At 36.7% G+C, this 20,220-nt stretch overlaps 1 protein-coding gene across 14 annotated transcripts in view; it reads right to left on the minus strand.

Moving 5' to 3' along the window:
• ZRANB3 (zinc finger RANBP2-type containing 3) overlaps positions 1 to 20,220 on the minus strand; it is a gene marked incomplete at its 3' end in the record, with an annotated part of 251,504 nt that overhangs the window by 37,796 nt on the left and 193,488 nt on the right. For all 14 annotated transcript variants that reach the window (XM_082465817.1, XM_082465809.1, XM_082465818.1 and 11 more), the window contains 4 exons: positions 13,690 to 13,809; positions 10,923 to 11,042; positions 7,537 to 7,716; positions 6,553 to 6,705 (listed from right to left, as the gene is read on the minus strand). In XM_082465817.1, the coding sequence (XP_082321943.1) occupies positions 6,553 to 6,705; positions 7,537 to 7,716; positions 10,923 to 11,042; positions 13,690 to 13,809 (573 nt within the window). The remainder of the gene's footprint in view (positions 1 to 6,552; positions 6,706 to 7,536; positions 7,717 to 10,922; positions 11,043 to 13,689; positions 13,810 to 20,220) is intronic.

The raw sequence follows: 20,220 nt of genomic DNA on the forward strand, positions 1-20,220 counted from the left end.
AAGGTTATTTTTTATTTGTATGAGACAATTTCTTATTTGCGCTTCTTAGCCCACAAAGAAACAAACATTTTGTACAATGTTGGCATTTAATAAAAAATGTAAAGTTTCTTTTTGAATTTTTGGGGCATATTTTTAAATTTCGCAGTGTGCTTAAAAGTTCTCATTTTCAGGGACTTCCCTGGTGGCACAGTGGTTAAGAATCCACCTGCCAGTGCAGGGGACATGGGTTCAAGCCCTGCTCTGGGAAGATGCCACATGCCGTGGAGAAACTAAGCCCGTGCACTACAACTACTGAGCCTGCGCTCTAGAGACCGCGAGCCACAACTACTGAGCCCGCGTGCCTAGAGCCTGTGCTCTGCAACAAGAGAATCCACCACAATGAGAAGCCCGTGCACTGCAATGAAGAGTAGCCCCCGCTCGCCACAACTAGAGAAAGCCCGCGCACAGCAACAAAGACCCAACGCAGCCAAATAAGTAAATAAAACAAATAAATTAAAAAAAAAAGAGTTCTCATTTTCAACTACATAGAATTTTTTTTCAGCAGACCAGTAATCATCCTGTATATTTTAAATGCAAATACGGGTGTTTCAAATGTAAATTTGCTTTGGGTGAAGAATGTTCTAGGTGGCCTTGAGGACAGCAGACCAGGGGACTTAAGGATGATTATGACAGAGAATAGGCAGGGTGTGAGCCAGGTCAAAGATGTAAGTACTACCACAAGGAAAGGAAGATTAGACAACCAGGGAGAGGCTAGTGAGAAGAAAGGAAAATCGGGAGATAATTGAACTAAAAGCCTACAAAATGAAAACAACTGCTGAGGGAAAGCAGAGACCACAGTGTGGCTAAATTTGGGAACTATCTAGAGATCTGTTCCAAAATGGAAAGAGAACTACTGTCTGAAGTAACGAAATGGAAGCAGCTCTGGCTCAGCGAGATCTGGAGAAGAGAAACGAAGCAGGAAGAAGACTTATCCTACGCAGGAGCTGGACTTGTTACCCATATTAAGTTAGAGTCCTTTCTTTTGTTTCTCTATGAATCTCTTACACACCAAGTTTCTCTTCAGATACATTATTTTATATACATATAAAATAAATGAAAGGGACCTCAGAAGCCATCTAGTGATCTTGGGACTTAAATGGCTGCATAAATGCTGCTGCCGGCTCTTATTCATTATGGGCCAAAAGAGGACCGGAAAAGGTCCTAAAGAGGTTAACGGAAGGGCCCAATTTCCCACAGCTATGGCTAAAAGAAGGGATACCCCTGAGATGATGGCAGGAAAAAAATGAAACTTAGAGAGGCAGGCTTCCTATTTGAATACTCCACTCATTCTATTTTATTCAGAAACAGCCTTTAATTACTTGGAAATGACAATATAGACTAATATAGCTCATACCTTTCTCTCCTTCCATCTGGAGATGCCCTACTTTATCACTCCATGGAAGCCAATGTAGGAAAATCAAAACACTGCAAAACCAAGAGTACTTAGAAGCCATGCACATTCAAACGCAGAATAAAGGAAGAAGCTCGAGAAAGTGGATCTCATCTGAGACAGTCACCCTGGTGATGGACTCCCAGGCGGGATTGGTTACTGAAGGGATAGCCACCTAGGCTTTCCTTGTGGTGGTGGAATTATTTCTTTTCATTTGAGTTGGACTTCAATTTGAGCTTCATTTGGGTTAATAAATAACTGCTTTAAAAATGTAAATATATCTAGGATGGGTAAAGAATTGTGACTCATACATTTGTGTGGATTAATTCCATGCAGGGTGTTATTTAAATACTTAACAACAGCTACAGCAGGGGTATTAACCAGACTCCTAGAGGCCCATGCTGTGCAGGATCGCAAGGAGGTCCAGGAGGCCCCAGCGGTGGGGTGAGGGAGTACAGTGAAGGGATTGAAGAAGTGGCTATTTACCGTTACCAAATACTTAACATTTAACAGCCAGTACACTTATATCCATATATACTGGTAGAGTACTAGCCCCAGTTCCATACATTTTTAAAATCCCAATAAATTAGCCGAGTTATGTGACAGAAAAAGAATTCTGATTAAGAGAGGAGGGAGACAAAAATAATGCCGTTCTGAATGAACACCAGGGGAGAAAGAAGGCAGGAAAGAGCAAAACTAATATAAAAACTTTTTTCAGGAAAATATTCTCTCATTCTCCTCCTCTTCTTCCTAACCAGAGGTCTCTCTGTCCCCAGGACCCATAATCATACTAATATTAGCTCTAGGTTAATTCACAGAAAACCAATTTGCCAAAAGCCCGTATGCTGAAAGTCAATCCACCTGAAACCCAATTCGCTGAAGACCAACTTGCCAAATTTACCACATTTATTGGCCTTCTAAAAAATCATTTATAGAGTCCACAGCATTTTGAATGTGATGAACAGGGAGGGTTAAGAAGACTATGGGGAACTAGGGACCCAGGGACCTGAGTCTCCTGACCCTTTCTGCCTCAGTTCATCCTCTCTCTGCCCTGCAAGCTCACTCTCCGCGCCCCGGTCTCCTCCTGTTTGAGCCTCCTGGTCTCTCTTTCTCTAGAGCTGATGGCCTGGGCTGAGCCATGCACTGACTAACACACAGTCTGTTCCTCTGGCCTTGGAAGGTCCCTCTTCTTTGCCCCAGCTCTAACCTCCAGCTGCAGCAGCCAGATGCTGGGACAGAGATAAAATGAACATTCCTTAAAATGCTGACACTACAGAAATATTCATAAGCTGTTAAAAACCATCCAATTAGAACTGTTATCAACATTTTAGTTAAACAAGTTTTTGATGACAATGGGCAAAATTAGCTAATTTGGCAAAGTTTAATCGGCAAAATTAGAAGTATCCTAAAAATGCTAAATGTAGGCAATTTTTTAAAAAGGCTTTAAAAAAGGATCTGAAAGACATCATTATAGATAGAAAAATTCCCATAGGAAATGCTGAAATTCTGGCAACATTCAGAAGAAAAACATGTTGGTTAAATTTCCTTAGGACCTCTCAACAAATTGAACATTTCTTAAGATGCATGAAGCCGGAGGGTATAAAGACAAAGCGATGGGCAGCAACCTCACCTAAGGCCCTTTAAAACACACTTCACATCCTGGCCAACAAACAAAGAAACAAAAACAAATACAAAGCAAAACAAAGCAAACTGAACAAATGGTCTCCACATTACAAGATTCCAGTTTATATAAAACCATCTGTGTAAAAGACATGCATTGAGAAATCTGTGCGAGGTGACACTGAACTATGAAAGATAAACACCTAATTCAGGAAAGCAAGATTTGGTAAGGGTGACTAGGTGATTTCTTTTTAAACTTTGTACACAGATATACATTTTTCTTCAGAGACACTTAAAACCAATAAACATGTATAAATGGGGGAAGATGTGTTTCAAGTTCTTAATATTTATCTTAGAAACGAACTCAGACATAGTTCAACAGGGAATTTTAGAGAAAGAACAGCTACAAATCATGGTTTTAGTTATATATTTTTTAAATACCTAGGATATCTATTGATTTTTATAGACCAAAATATAATATAATAAACACTACTAAAAGAAAAGTTTTTAAAATAAAAGAAAAATGTCTTAGAAATAATTCTTCTATTTTTTTTAGCAAATTTGACAGAATGGTATTCTAGTATTCTAGAAAAGAAAAATGTACTAGCCCTCCAAATAGGATACATAAAAAACTTAATAAGATTCCACATAAAAAACATTATGTTTTTATGGAACTAAACCTGACATTAAAATTTTAATTTTGTATTATGAGAAAATGTGTACAGACTTCAATTTCATTCCTATAATATCTGATCAATTCTTTCAAAAATTAAAATTAAACTCCCCATAACTCTCACACTATATTTCTCCAGAAGGGCTAGGAAAAAAGCAGACAGATTGAATGACTATAAGCTTCTCTATTATTTCTTATTCAGTTTATATATGGCCTCCAAAAAGAATTTGTTACTGTACAGAGAATATAACAAATATCCATATACCCACCATTCAAAATTTATAAGTACTAATATTGTAATATTTACTTCTGATACTTTTTTAAAATAAAATAAATAAAATATTTCTGATAAAGCTGCTACCACATTTTTAGTCTTCCCCAGACCCATTCTCCTCCTCTTCCAGGGGCAATAAATTTATTATGTATTCTTCCAATCTTTGTTTATATATCTTATTACATATATATGTATTCATAAATACATAATATTTGTGTGTATGCTCTGCATTTAAAAAACTAACATTATGTTTTCAAAATCTGATCATGTTAATGCATATAAACCTAATTCATTCATGTTAACTTCTAAGTAGTATCTTATGACAATTTATGTAGCCACTCTCCTACTGATAGGCATTTTGGTTGTTTCCAATTTTTTGCATTCTAAAAAATGACTTGGTACACATCCTTATACATGTATCCTTATATACATGCAGGAGAATATATCCCTAGCAATGGAATTGTTCGGTTGTAGGAATGAGGTACCACCTCACACCAGTCAGAATGACCATCATTAAAAAGTCTACAAATAAGAAATCCTGCAATCCCACTCCCAGGCATATATTTGGAAAAGACAAAAACTCTAATTGGAAAAGATAATGTACTCCAATGTTCACAGAAGCACTATTTATAAGAGCCAAGACACGGAAGCAATCCAAATGCCCATGTTTAAGAAGATGTGGTATATATATACAATGGAATACCACTCAGCCATATTAAAAATGAAAAAAAGAATGAAATAATGCCATTTTTAGCAACATGGATGGACCTAGAGATTATCATAGTAAGTGAAGTAAAGATAGAGAAAGACAAATATCATATGATATCACTTATATATGGTATATATATATGTCACACAAAGAATACATATATATACACACATACAAATAATGCTGGAATGGGTGTGGAGAAAAGGGTACCCTCCTATACTGTTGGAAGGAGTGTAAATTGGTGCAGCCACTATGGAAAACAGTATGAAGGTTCCTCAAAAAACTAAAAATAGAGTTGCCATATGATCCAGCAATCCCATTCCTGGGCATATATCTGGAGAAAACTCTAATTCAAAAAGAAACATGCACCCCAATGTTCATCGCAGCACTACTTACAATAGCCAAGACATGGAAGCAACCTAAATATCCACTGACAGATGAATGGATTAAAGAAACTGTGGCATACACACACACACACACACACACACACACACACACACACACACACAGTGGAATACTACTCAGCCATAAAAAAGAATGAAATAATGCCATTTGCAGCAACATGGATAAACCTAGAGATTATCATACTAAGTGAAGTCAGACAGAGAGAGACAAGTATCATATGATTATCACTTATATGTAGAACTTAAAATATAATACAATTGAACTTATTTGTAAAACAGAAACAGACTCACAGATAGAAAACAAACTTATGATTACCCAAGGGGAAAGGGAGGGAGGGGAGGGATAAATTAGGAGTATGGGATTAACAGACACAAACTACTATACATAAAATAGATAAACAACAAGATCCTACTGTATAACACAGGGAACTGTATTCAGTATCTTGTAAGATCCTATAATGGAAAATAATCTGAATATATATATATATATATATAACTGAATCACTTTGCTTTAGACCTGAAACTAACACAATATTGTAAATCAGCTATACTTCAATAGAAAAACCCCAAAAACAACAATAAAAAAACCAAACCAAAACATAAAATAAAATAAAGGAGCTTCCACTAACCAGATCTTAAAAAAAAAAAAAAAAGGCAAAGATTATAACACACTAAATAATAATAATAGAATCCCCAAGTTCATAATGATATTTTTTTTAAATGAGAAGCTTTTCTTCACAGAACAGCTAATAAATAAAGAAGCAATGATGGAACTGGAAAAAACACTATTTCAAAACTGGTTCAGGCAAAGATCAATGAATGCTAAAACCACTGTGTGAAAGGTTTGGGGAACAGGATAGTCATGTGATCTCAAAGTATCACACCATAGATTACATACTAATTGTAAAGAGAGAAGGGTACCTTTCTAAATTTGTCTTATTTTGGTGAAGCTAGTTTCTTTTCATGTTTTTTTTTTCTATTCTGGTCTCCTCTGATGCTCACATTGTTTGCTTATTTTTCTGTTGGCTTGTCTGTTTTACTAATTGAATTGTATAAATTCTTTATATACTTTGGACACTGCAATGCAAATATCTTTACTGAGTATGTGACTTGTGTATGCTATTTTTTGTGGCAAATTTAATACATCTTTCCCTACCCTCAGTGTCACAGAGACAGTCTCCCATATTTTCTTCTTAAGGTTGGATTCTACTTAGCTTGTTTTTCTAAGGACATGAACAGTAAGCACTAATATATAACTGTTGGAAGATACAAGCCACTGTTGCAGCCTCTTTATATCAAAGTCATCTTTTAGTTCTTAGAGTTTTTCCACCTTTATGTGGAGGCTCCTTTCAATAGCATGAACAATTGAAAATTGCTATTTAAAACAATATATGATAAAGTTATATATTAAAAAGAATTGAAAAGAATGTCATATAATCTTACATGAGAGAACAACATTTCATTCCTGAACTCTTCAGACTTTTCATTTGGAGTCCAAGCTTCAGCAAACTGCAGGAAATCCCATTTTTCCTTATCATCCTCCTCAGCCTGAAGTTTTTCCTTCCTACCATTCAGTGTGCTCCCTGTAACTTGAGCCTGTAAGATGATAAAATATACGAATTTTACAACAGGTCACCTCACAGCTGACATTTACTAAGTAGTAACTTGATTTTGCATTTAAATCACAAGCAATCCAACAGAGAAAATCTTACTGTTTCAACATATCAAGGGCTTTAGTAATACAATTATTTAAAATTACAACCAAATCGCCAAGTCAATGACTCCTGTGCTTAATGAGGAAAAGGTTAACTAGAGAAGCTATACTATTTGCTTTTCTCATAAAAACTTTTATTCTAATATTTATAAACTTTGAAATTGAACATACATATGATTGGCCATTTTGAATATCTATACTCAGTGCTTGAAAGCCATCCTCTAGACCTTAGTCAAGTCCTTTCTATAAACATCCCTCAAGGTTGGGGAGAAGAGACAGCTGAGTGGACAGAGCAAGCAACATCCCTAATACCTTTTCTAGAATCTGGGTACAGGCTGTCCTCCGTCCAAAATTTAGACCGGAACTCAAGAATCCTGTTGAAAAAGGGTTTATTCTTAGCTTACAAAAAGCTGAGGGGTTTGAAAGCATTTTAGTTCCTTACTAGCTCATCCTCCCCTAGCTGCTAAAATGGTAGAAGAAGGGCTTGGAAGACAATAGGAACACACATAAATTCATGTCTCTCTCTCATTACCGAGGATAGCAGGTAGAGTACTACCAATTGAAGCCTTTTCTGGACTTGGTCCTTATCAACATCAATATCCTAGTGTACTTTGATATCCTTTGCCTGAAAGCACTAAAACTCAGCCTCTTAACTCATGCAGGCTATGGGTAATAATGAGTAAGTGGTAACCTGGTTTAAATTCAAGCTTTACCTTGCGATTCAACATTCCCCACATAAGGGTGTCTAGAGTCCCATTTGCAATAAGGTAGTGAATATTCACAGAACTGCACTGTCCAATCCGGTGAGCACGGTCTTCTGCTTGTTTTATGTGTCCAGGGTCCCAATACAACTCAGCAAATACAACATGAGTTGCAGCAGTAAATGTCAAACCCTAAGCAAAATAAAGTGAAGAAACTGAGATGCAAATAAACTGAGAATTTAGCATACAGCCATATATAATAAAGTCTTCTGCATATGTTCAATGGACAAGAGAACACTGAAGGACTTAAAAACAAATGAGTCTTTCATTTTAAGCCAAATTAAGAAAGTTTAATTCATCAAAGGCAAATGAAGACTGCTTATTGCAAGATGAACTACAAACACATTTAAAAGGTACTTCAATATTTCAAAAGTCAGTTTAATGGACACATATATAAACAAAATCACTTTATCCTCTGATGAAGACTGGATTCACATGACCACTGGAAAATCTAATAAAATACATTATAAATGAGAATATAATTTCTAACACATGGTATCCATAGCAACTGTCACAGCAATGACATCCTCTATTCATTTAATTCATACTGCTGTTCTATAAAGCAAGAAAATCATGTCTACAGTCACACTCTTTTCTTTCTATGGAATTTCTCATGTTGCATCCCAAAGACTCTGACGTTTACTGACTTGTATCTTGATGTATACAACACAATTGCATTTTTGTGCAATTGCATTTTGTATCAGTTTGATATAGTGTTAACATTAAAAATATTAACTAAGTCTTGTTTTACAATTAATATATGAAATAATGCAAATCTCCTCAAACTAAAAATGTGGCAAAAAATGCATGACTTTAAAGTGGATAGGCCGAGTGAAATGTGGACCATAATTATGCTATTGCCACATAGTAGTAAGTGATATTAGGTGGTCAGCAGAAATACCTACTATACTTTGGAAGTGTCATCTAATCCAATCTATGCTGTTGTTCACGAGTACTGGAACTTCTGTAAGTGACTTTTTTGACTGCTGTGCTGTTATTTTGATATGTTATTTTAACTTGAAATATTTTTATATCACATACCATCATACTAGCATTCATTAAATGGTGGCACCAGTTCTCAACCTGAAGATCAACTACTTTGGAACAGAACTTAGAAGTAATAAAAACATGGAGAGAGTCAAATAAACACCATGCTAAACTGTGCTGCTATTCAGGATATAAAACGCCACACATATTGAGAGATAATGCAGAAAAATTAAGTAGTATTGATATTTAAAGATGGACACCTTTAAGTGTATAAAAAGTATCATATGACCATACAAGAATCCATGTTGACGTTGGCAGGATCAACGTCACACAAAGATGCTACTAAATTGGCCTTCCCTGGCAGTCAGTGATTAGAATTCCGTGCTTCCACTGCAGGGGCACGGGTTCAATCCCTGGTCGGGGAACTAAGATCCCACCTGTGGCGCTGCATGGCCAAAAAAAAAAAAAAAAAAGATGCTAGTAAATTACAATGGAAGAGTCACAAACCTCCAAAACAAAGCCCTTTCTACAATACTTTCCTTTATTGCTATGAAGGTATTAGTATTCAAGTATATGAGTTTTGAACTATACAAGGTCTTCAGGAATACAGCCTTGAATAAAATGTGAGTGCCTTGCAAAATCTTAATTTCAGAAAGTCTTTTATCAGGTCACTCCAAGACTCTCCTGCCCAGCTTCCTCCTACTTATCTTCTCCTGAGCTATCAGTATTCCATTTCTACTTTTAAGCTCTTTTTGATGATATTCTCTATGGCTGAAATATTCTAACAGACATAAAACTGGATTACTGGAAATTTAATCCAACATGAGGAAAGTATTGAGACAACCCTCCTTTTGGCTAGAACTCCTAGTGAGTTAGTTCTAGAACTTCTTCATCCTCATGGATTCTCTCTATATATACAATTTTATATACATCAATTAGCTCGGTAAAAGGAGAACTTTGGCCCTGGTCCAGATTCCAGAATCCACAGAAGCTGCCAGATATGCCATATAGCAGGTTGGATATTTAACAGCAATATGCTCAATTACTTTTCCCTATGTTAAATATCCTGGCTTAGACATTTACATCAAAATATTTTAGAATGTTAGTAGGAAAGACATCCAGAAGGATCCCCTTTTACATAGGGTGGTAGAGACTAATATCTATTCTTTTCTTATTCCTTTGTAATGTGGCACCTGATGTTTAATATGACTAACTGGAATAACGGTTACTTTCTCCAACTACCCTTGAAGTTAGTTGTGGCCCTGGGACTAACTGCAGGCCAGTGAGATATAGCACGCCTTTCTCCAGTCAACTGCCTAGATCGCAGACATGATGGAGAAGCTCTAGCAGCCCTCTTAGATGGAAGCAACCTAAATGCCCATCGACAGACGAATGGATAAAGAAGGTGTGGTACATATATACAATGGAATATTACTCAGCCATAAAAAGGAATGAAATTGGGTCATTTGTAGAGACGTGGATGGACCTAGAGACTGTCATACAGAGTTAAGTAAGTCAGAAAGAGGAAAAGAAATATTGTATATTAACACATATACGTGAAGTCTAGAAAACTGGTACAGATGAACTGGTTTGCAAGGCAGAAATACAGACACAGGTGTAGAGAACAAATGTATGGACACCAAGGGGGGAAAGCGGTTGGGGGGGTGGTGGTGTGATGAACTGGGAGATTGGGATTGACATGTATACACTAATATGTATAAAATAGATAACTAATAAGAACCTGCTGTATAAAAAAAATAAAATAAAATAAAATGAAATTCAAAAAAAAAAAAGAGATATCTGCTAGGAGTGGTAAAGCAGAAAACCAGAAGGGGCCTAAGTGCTAAGAAACTACCATGCTAGCCTTAGACTGCCTATATCAGAGATAAAACTTTGTGATATAAGTCATTCTTAATTTGGGTTTTCATTTACTTGCAGCCAAACCTAACTCTAAAGGACAAACCAAAGGCACTCCATTAAAAGTTCAGAAAGACAGAAGAGTTCTTTTCCCTCAGGCCACCTTGCCTCACAGACTCTGATGAAAACAACCAAGTCAGATAAGTGCTATAAAGAAAGGGATGAGAAAAGTCTACGCAAATTCAAAGGAAGGAAAAGATCATGCAAAAGTATTATAATCACATTAACTATATTCTTTTAGGAAATTCTCTCCTTGAAAATTTAGGAAGCTTAGTCAGAGGTGTTGAGGGCTCCTTCTGTTACACTTTCTAGCACTCTCCAAAGTAGAATGAATATTTATCACACCAGATATAAAGTTATAGTTATGGTTAATCATCTCAACATTTTTATCATCTCAACAATTCATTATCAAATTTAGACCTGAAACTTCTTACCTGACCAGCAGCCTGAATGCTTAGGATAGCCACACGAGTCTCAGGATCCTTTTGAAACTGATTAACCAGATGTATTCTTTCTGAAGATGGAACACTTCCGTCAATCCTAATGTAACGAGTCTACCATCAACAACAAGGGAAATGGCAAAATTAGGACAAGCTCCTATGCATCCATCTTATTATACATATTTTACAGCTTATTTTTATGTTCACATAATGAAACAGAAACTGGTGAAGATGACAGGTTAGTAAATGTTAAACAAGAAGAATTTTTTTTTTTTTTTTACACATATGATAGTACTTTATTTGTTGTTTGATAGACAGTTGTTTCCCGTTCTGGGGTATTGCCAACTGTGCTGCAGGGAATACCTTCACAGATATCTCTGTCTCTTTGTGTTCCTGCGTCAGTTTATCTGAAGTATGTATTCAGGAGTAGAAGTCCTGGATCGATTTTAAATGTTATCCCTTCCAAGGCAGTCTCCCAACCAGATGATAGTACCCAAAAAGTTGTTGCCAAGAAACGGCACAGAAGGCGTCCCCAGTGGTGTTGACGATGAGCGGGAGTTGGTCTAGCTGGTGTCAGGACCTAATGAAGCTCAGGTTCTTGATGTCTCATCGCAGAAAGAATTCAGCGAGAGACAAAGTGATGGGCAAGAAGCGGATTTATTCAGAGAGAAACACACACTCCACAGACAGAGTGTGGGCCATCTCAGAAGGTGAGAAAGGCCAATACAAGAAGAATCTTAACCAGATTTCTTAATAGCTTCTTATAACAATTTTGTATTTTTAAATCTTTTAAGTTACTTGAGAGTGGGATCTGTGTCTAGTTCATCTTCATACCATCAACGCCAAGTGTGATGCCACAGATATAATAGGAGCTCTATAATCATTACTGGATTAAGCTAATGTTGTTATCAGTAACATTCTATGTAAATTGATAAGCAAACTTTAAATCATGGATCAGACTAATTCTAAAGTAACAGGATCACTAATTCCAAAGTAAAAATAAAGTCAGACATGTGAGAAAAGAAAAAGAAGATTCTGCCCAGGTATTAGGGATTCATGAAGAGTACTCCTGAAATGTCGCAACATTAACTGGGAAAACATTTTTTTTAATGTACCATTTGAGTTCTCTTTTCTCGCATTATTAAACTTAAAAGAAATAGGTGACATGATCATCTCCACTGAGGTAGGGAACCAAGACACCCAAATACATTTTTACAAAGTGAGGAAACATTAAATGCTAAACTGAACAGTGCTATCTTTTAAGAACGATGTGAGTTGAGAAAAAGGAGCAATCAGTGTGTGTTAGGATAGCTAAAAAGAACTTATTACTCAACTTTGTAAAAACAAATATAAGCCCTGAATTTCAAATTGCCTCATTTTTATATGCACTTTTATGGAAAACGTTGCCTTAAATAGTTGAGACATACAAATACTCAGTTTTGTAAGGGAATCATCAAGTTAATCATTAAATAGAATGCCCCTTATCAACTTTCTATGTCTTCACAAAACAGATATAAACTGACCAGTGATCCACTTAATACCCATCAAGGGAGATTACAGAATCTTCTGAGGGTCTGTCTAAAGAAAACACCATTGTCAGGCTAGGGAGAGTTTTACCTACGTTTTTAACTCTTAGTGACACTAAATGGGATTCTAAACATACCAGTAAAGTGGGAGTGGGAAGAGACACACTTGGAAAAGATTCCGGTAGTTTTAAGGTGTAATGAATCAGAATAAAAAATCTAACATTACTGTTCAATCATTTAAAATTTATTTCTAAGGCTAATTAACTCTTCCTCAGAGGGTGTTTCACAGATACTATGTGATAATGATAAAGCATCTTTTAATATACAGCACTTTACTATATCATATTATCATAAATCTTTCTATGAAGAAAACACTAGAATTACCTTTGGTAATGTTAATGAACATATTAGCAAATGCCTGAATATGTATACAAAGTTTTAAAAAAATATGGCTTTATTCCTCCCTTTAAAATATCTACCTGCACAGGCAAGTGGTTCTGCTGCTACATGTATATTAAGCTCATATAATTTGTCAGGAACTTTCTCTGGCCGATTCAGAGCATCTCTGGAAGCCCTTAGCACATATGACAGGTTTACACTGGATGTAACCAGGTTTACACTCTGAAAGAAAAAAATGGCAGATGCTGTGGCCGATAGGGCTGTTGGAAAACAAGGTGGACAGAAGAGAATGCAGTGAGGCCAGCAGGTTTGGTGGCGCTTACATGGGCATATGTTTCAAACCCACCTACACTAAATCTTAATAATCATATTCTATAGATTAGGCTGCCTGGAAGTTTAAAAGGTATGACTGCGGCTGGGCACTAAAATTGGCTGAAATCATTCTTTTTTTCCCCTCAAAATCACCCACATTCTAAGGCCACCATGTTGGTAAACAAAAAATTTTAACTGCCTATACCAATCTCAAATGGTCCAGTAACAAAACCAGAATTCACATTATAGCCTATCAAGGCAGCATATTTTAATCAATCCAGATAATTTGATCAGTGGAAAATTATGACTGGTATAAAAGGGAAAACTTAATAGTATATTATCAATACAACAGAAATATAATATTAGTATAATCTGCAATAAAAATACATAATAATAATTTATAGATATTATACCATCCCATCATCTAAAGAAGGCAAAAAAGCTCAGTTATAAAACTAAAATTGATGTTTAGTATATTAAAAACTGCATTCTAAGAAGTATTTTATAGATAAATGGTAACATACCTTGTTTTCTATGACGGCTTCTGTGCAAGCTTGGAGCATGCTTAAATGATGTGCAAAAACCAGAAATTTAAGTGAATCATTCTGAAGCATCATCTTAATATAATCCTTTACAGCACCTGCCTAAATATTAAAAGTTAAACCTTATTAATGTCATAAAAATGTTTATTAAAAAATCATGTCACTTTCTTTAATAAAGCAAGAAAAACTTGGAAAATCAGTAAGTTTCTATGAACTTTTAATTGTTTTGTTCTCTAGGTAGCCTAAAGTAGAAGCCCACAAGTAAAGGAGCACACGGAAGAAGAGGAACAAGAGAGGGAAAAAAACTGAGAAGTAAAACAAGAGCAAGATAAGAATTAGATTTTAAAACACAAGACAGGGAAAGAGTCTCTAAAGGAAAGTAGGTAGTCAAGTTGGTTGTGGCCAGGAAGGGGTTGGTGGTTTTGTTTAGAAAGTAATTTTCAAAAAAAGCTCATATAGGGACTTCCCTGGTGTTCCAGTGGGTAGGGGTCTGCCCTCCCAATGCAGGGGGCCTGGGTTCAATCCCTGTCAGGGAACTAGATCCCACATGCATACTGCAACTAAGAAGTCTGCATGCCGCAACTAAGAGCCTGCATGTTGCAACTAAAGATCCCGCATGCTGCAAGGAAGATCCCGCATGTTGCAGTGAAAACCTAGTGCAGTCAAAATAAATAAATAAATATTTTTTTTAAAAAAGGCTCATATAGAGGACTAAGTGGAATAGAGTGAAGGAGAAAATGGAAGATAAAAAGTCAAATGACATTTTTTTGTGTGTGGGAAAGACTGAAAAAGAGTAAGAAAGCTGGGCTGAAGTTTAAAGATTATGAAAAGTTGGGCTATTCATTTTTTTAAACTAAGAAACTTAGGTAGATTTACAAATAGGCTGTTGAAAGTGCAGAAAGGCTAAGAGAAATGGAAAATGAGGGGATTTAGCTTGCCTCTAGGATGGAGAAGGTCTCAGAAGAGGCTGGAGTAATGTGATTAAGAGCACAAGAGGGAGGTCTGAGAGAACAGGGAGGGATACAAAAAAATTGTGAAGTAGAAGGGAGAAAATCAAACAAGTTCATACCGAATAGGGTTTTCTTAGTTAACTTGAGGCCAGGTTACCAATTAAGAGTAAGAAATCAATATGAGGTGAATTAAATAGGAGTTAAATTTAAAGTGGATAGCATGAATTAAATTTAAAACATGAATACAGTGTCTCTTAACTGTGAAAAACTAGTTAGACATTTTGGGAAAAGATAGCAGGCTGAATATATTTAACCTCCACTCCTTCTCAGTGCTATATTTAAAGGATAGAAAAATGTATAGAGAAAAAGAAAATTGGAGACAGATCAATAGCAACAAAACTTTGGAAGCTAAAAAGTAGACAGATGCCTGGTAACTGATTAGCCAACCTGACAGTTCCTAAGCTGCCAGTATGGAGTGTTGAGAAGTACCTGATTTAAAATGGAGTGATCTGAAAGTGATCAGGAAATGTCACCTCTGGAAGTGAGGATGGGGGTGTGGCTAAAACAGGAGGATTGTTTGAAAGAATGTTTAAGTAGTTGAATATGTGCAACACTGAACCATATCCTTTCTCTACATAGTCCACATAATAGATGACTTCCCAATCCATCCTGGCAGAAAACTATAGATTTATTTTCTGGAAAGGGCAAAATAGAGGGTATCTAGATGGAGGAATCCTACATTGATGGTAGGTCATCCTGCAAAAATCATGGGAATTAAATGAAAGTTACATAATAAAGGCTGAGATCTATTCCTCCCCCTCCCCCTTCTTATCCCCAAGGGTTCCAAAACAGACAAACAGGCTTATGTCCTCTAGGCAGGGGAGCAGAATCATATAAAATGTTCCTTTTCTAGAATATCTGACCAAAGACAAAAGACTAAAGATACTGATATTGGGGTTCCTCAACAAGACATCCCAATCAGATCACTTTTTATTGAAGGCCATAGTTTACAAGACATATCCACGAAGAGCTTCTAGTCAGCATTTAATGTCTTACTTGTAAATATAAGCAAACAACCAAGGATCACCAGACATTTATGGAAAGCAACCTATATGAACAGATAAACTATGCAGAGAGAGGAAAAAAACTAGAAGAGATCACATTTATAAAACAAGAACAGGATGCTACAAAAAAGGGAAGAGTTGGGGCGGTGGGGTGGGGCGAGTACTCTTGAAGAGTAAAAATATAGTAGCAGAAATTAAAAATGCACTGGTTACTAAGCTAAGAAAATCTTCCAGGAAGTAGATGGAAAATAATAGAGAAAATATAAAATATATGAAAATTATAGGACCAGGCCATGAGAGCAATATATGAAAAATAAAAGTTCTAGAAAACAATACAGAAAAAAAGGAAATAATAAAAAGAATTAAGAATATTTTATAGAACTTAAAGCTGTAAGTTTCCAAAATGGAAACTGTAAAATGCCCACAGAAGATCCTTCACAATGGATGAAAATGGACCCAGAGCGAGGCCCATCATCATGAAATTTTAGAACACTGGGAACAAACAAACAATTCTATAAGCTTCCAGAGAGGGGAAGAATAGATTTCACGAACAAAACAAAATAAAAAATTTGAATTGCATTGGGTATCTCAACATCAATACTGAAAATTTTGAGAGAAAGTGATTTCTAACTAACAATTTATGTCCAGCCAAATTAAAAATCAGATATCAAAGTAGAACAAAGGCATTTTCAAAAACGCAGGGGTTTCAAACAATTTACCTCCAATATACGCTTTCTTGGGAGGCTACTAGAGAATGTGGTCCAGCCAAACAATGGAGTAAACAAATAAAGAAAGTAATATATATATAAAAAAAGAGGTAATTCAGCACACAGGAGAAATAAAGAAAAACTCCTGGATGAGAGGAGCTCTGCAACAGACCCAAAGAGCAATGGTCCAGACTGCAGCTGATCAAATGCTGCAGGGAAAATTTTTTTAAGAAGATAAAATTAATGCAATTCTAATGTTTAAAGGTACCGAGAGAAGACTGAACGACTAAGGTAAAGTTTGAGGATGAATTAGTGAAAATGAGTTGTGAAAGAAAAAAGAAAATATCCATAGTATATCGATAATATATTACATGGTTCATCTGTAAATATTATAAACATGGTTCTAATAATATACATGGTGAATAGTGATCAAGCCAAAATTAGTATACATTTCTATAAAATTAGTAAAACTGTATCTCTTCATCTCTTTCTATTGATAGATTGATCTATCAATCTATCAATCTATCTACCTCCCTACCTATCACTTTGTTAGAAGAATGGGAATAGGGGAAAGGTCTGGGTGTGAGGGTGGGGCTGAAGGGTGAAAGAGCTAAAATTTTATCTTCCATATTGGGAAGCCAATAGATGACAGCTAAAATTACAAAGCAAGCAGTAATACACACCAAGAAGCAAGATAAACACATTGCTGAGGGATTTGAAGTAAATCCCCAAAAAATCAGCTAAAAGAAAAGAAAGTGGTTGCCTCTGGGGAATAAGTTTAGGGGACCATTACTTTTTGAAATGTCTATTTCTTCTCATTAAATTATGATCATATGTAGCTTTGATAATAATTTTAAAAATTTTAAAACGAGGGTATTTTAAAATTGAAAAATACCGATTTAAAATTCATGCATATGACTATGAAGTCACAGGATTGATTCTGCAAGCTAAATTTTGTATGTCTAAGTTTTCTAAACAATAAAGATTCACACAATGAGACTGGAGGTTGTTAAGAACTTTAGCCTTGGACTTCAGTGCCTCAGAAAGTGGAAATGAAGCCCTCTCAAAATAAGGAGCTATAAATTCCAGATATGTTGCCATGGTAACTGAACCACTTTAATAAACTGCATGTTTGCCTAAAGAGCTATATTTACTGTGATAAGCCTTTCAGAAAGTACGTATCAAGTTGGAGTATTTTTAAGGTACATTCATTTACCAGCCACTGCAGACCTACAAACTATATAATCACTGTACCCCTAGTCTCAGATGCATTCCCCACCCCTTCACAAGCAAGCTGTTTCTGTCAGTCTCCTCCACTAACATCAACCCCTCCTCAGTACAACCAGAAACTGCTCATGCCAAAGCTCAAGCCCCCGCTCCCTATTCCTTCCTATCACAGGTTCAGAAAGGCTTATGGTTACTATTAATATAAAGTTCAATGGCCTAAACAGTCTCTCGGGACTAACCTGTTAACTTAACCTTATCATTGTGACATTGCTTCCTAGGAGAGAATGTGTCTGGAGAGCCAAAACATCTATGTAACAAAGGAACTTCGGAATTCTCTTAGGTTCTTAGGTTGGGGACTGCACAGGTTTGCATTTTAAAATTAACTGTACATGCATTTCCCCTGTTCTGATTCTATTCTAAATAAAACAGTCACTGCATTGTCATATTTTAAGTTATCTGAGCAGAAATTTGCTTTTAAAGTATCTTAAGTGCATATTATATAGGAATGGCAGGTTCTGTTAATGGTCAGCATTTTGATTATACTGGTTCAGGTTTTGTAGAAGTTGCCATGTTCACAATTCCATCTTATTTTACTGAAATTGGTCTGTTAGTACTGTGTCTGTGAGTCAAAGTTCTAATTTAAATAATTAATGAAGACTACACACTATATCTCATTTAAAGAAATGCAGAAATAAAGAGAATATGTTGTACAATTTATTTCTAAATTTTTTTTCCAGTGAATAGGTGTACATCATATTTTGAAGTAAAAGTAGTTAAAGAAAAACCTACATTGCATTAAAGACCTGATGAAAGGTACTTTAAGTTGTCAGCCTTTAATCATAAAATAAGAGGGAGAAAGAGTGAAGGAAAAAAACAACACCAAACTGGAGCTATGACAAAGACTTTCTCCTTGACCGAACTTCAGTTACGCTTCTCTGAGCCCTGTTTTTGACTAGGCCTCAACTTTGGCCTTCTAAGTCTGCCTTGCCCTTGCCAGGCCCAGTCTTCGCAAGAATCCTGTTAAGTCAGTTTATCAAGAATGCTCCCACCCTTGACACCTGATCAACTCTTGGTATCTGATCAAGTTCCTCATCCCCACTTTTGATAGCTAATTCCTTCGCCTTCTTTTAGCCAAGAAACCTATTTTGGCCTTGGTTTCAATCTGACAAGTGCATACAACCCCGCTGCAAGGAGCTCTAGAATCACCGGTTATCCAAGTAGGAGAGGAGTGAGTGACCAAAGAAACCATAGCTAATTTAATGAGCCATTCATAGTTTCACTGTACCAGCCTGCGTACTTAGACATGCATAGTTTAATCTTCCAGACAAACATATGTTGCTGGCAGGAGCAACCAGTTTAGCAAGAATCCCCCTACCCTTGATGTCTCCTCTTAGTAATTTTCCATCCACCAACCTCTTCATCCTGCTTGCGGCTATAAATCCCCACCTCTCCCTGTTGTGTTCAGCAATGAGTGATCCCTCTCCTCAACTGCAACAGAGTTGACTCCAAGTCTTCCTTACTGTTTTAACAAGGATCAGAAAAGAAGCTTCTCCTTAAGTTTTGAAGTCCTCAGGCCCCAGACTAAACGGCAGTTCTGTCTAGATATCTGGTGGGCACATACTTTAAGGACAACTCTTTAAGCCCTTATTAGTCAACAAGAGGTGAATTGTGATAGGTCTAAGCAAGCCTAGCACTTTCATTCCCCCTGCAAGTGATTCTGACTAATAAGAAACATGGGAAGTTTGCTGGAGGCTTCAAAAAAATCCTAACTGACAAAAGGGACATTATGGAAAGCTCTTCCTTGCTTTGGACATTATGGCCTGCACTTGATACCAGGAATTGCAGCGGTCACTCCGAGGCTACTATGGAGGCTGTTGATGAAAGCAGTGAATAGCCTTTAGTATATTCAGAGTTGTACATCCTTCACCACAATTTCACAATGTTTTCATTACCCTGAACAAAATCTTTCATCTCTTAGCAATCACCCCACCCCCACTGCAGGTCCCTGGATCACCCCTAGCTCTAGGCAAACACTAATCTATTTTCTGTCTCTATGGACTGGACTTTTTTTTTTTTTTTTTAATGAATTTATTTATTTATTTTTGGCTGCGTTGGGTCTTCGTTGCTGCCCGCGGGCTTTTCTCTAGTTGTGGCGAGCGGGGGCTACTCTTCGTTGCGGTGCGCGGGCTTCTCATTGTGGTGGCTTCTCCTGTTGCGGAGCACGGGCTCTAGGTGCGCGGGTTTCAGTAGTTGCGGAACATGGGCTCTGCAGTTGTGGCTTGCAGGCTCTAGAGCACAGGCTCAGCAGTTGTGGCGCACGGGCTTAGCTGCTCCGCAGCATGTGGGATCTTCCCGGACCAGGGCTCGAACCCATGTCCCCTGCACTGGCAGGCGGACTCTCAACCACTACGCCACCAGGGAAGCCCGACTGGACTATTTTGACATTTAATATAAGTGGAATCACATAATATGTGGTCTTGTGTGACTGGCTTCTTTATTAGCATAATGTTTTAATCCACGTTGTAGCATTTTCCAGTGTTTAATTTCTTTTTTTTATTGCCAAAT

This window comes from Balaenoptera physalus (genome assembly GCF_965194825.1).
Source record: "Balaenoptera physalus genome assembly, chromosome: 6".
NCBI classification, from domain to species: Eukaryota; Metazoa; Chordata; class Mammalia; order Artiodactyla; family Balaenopteridae; genus Balaenoptera; species Balaenoptera physalus.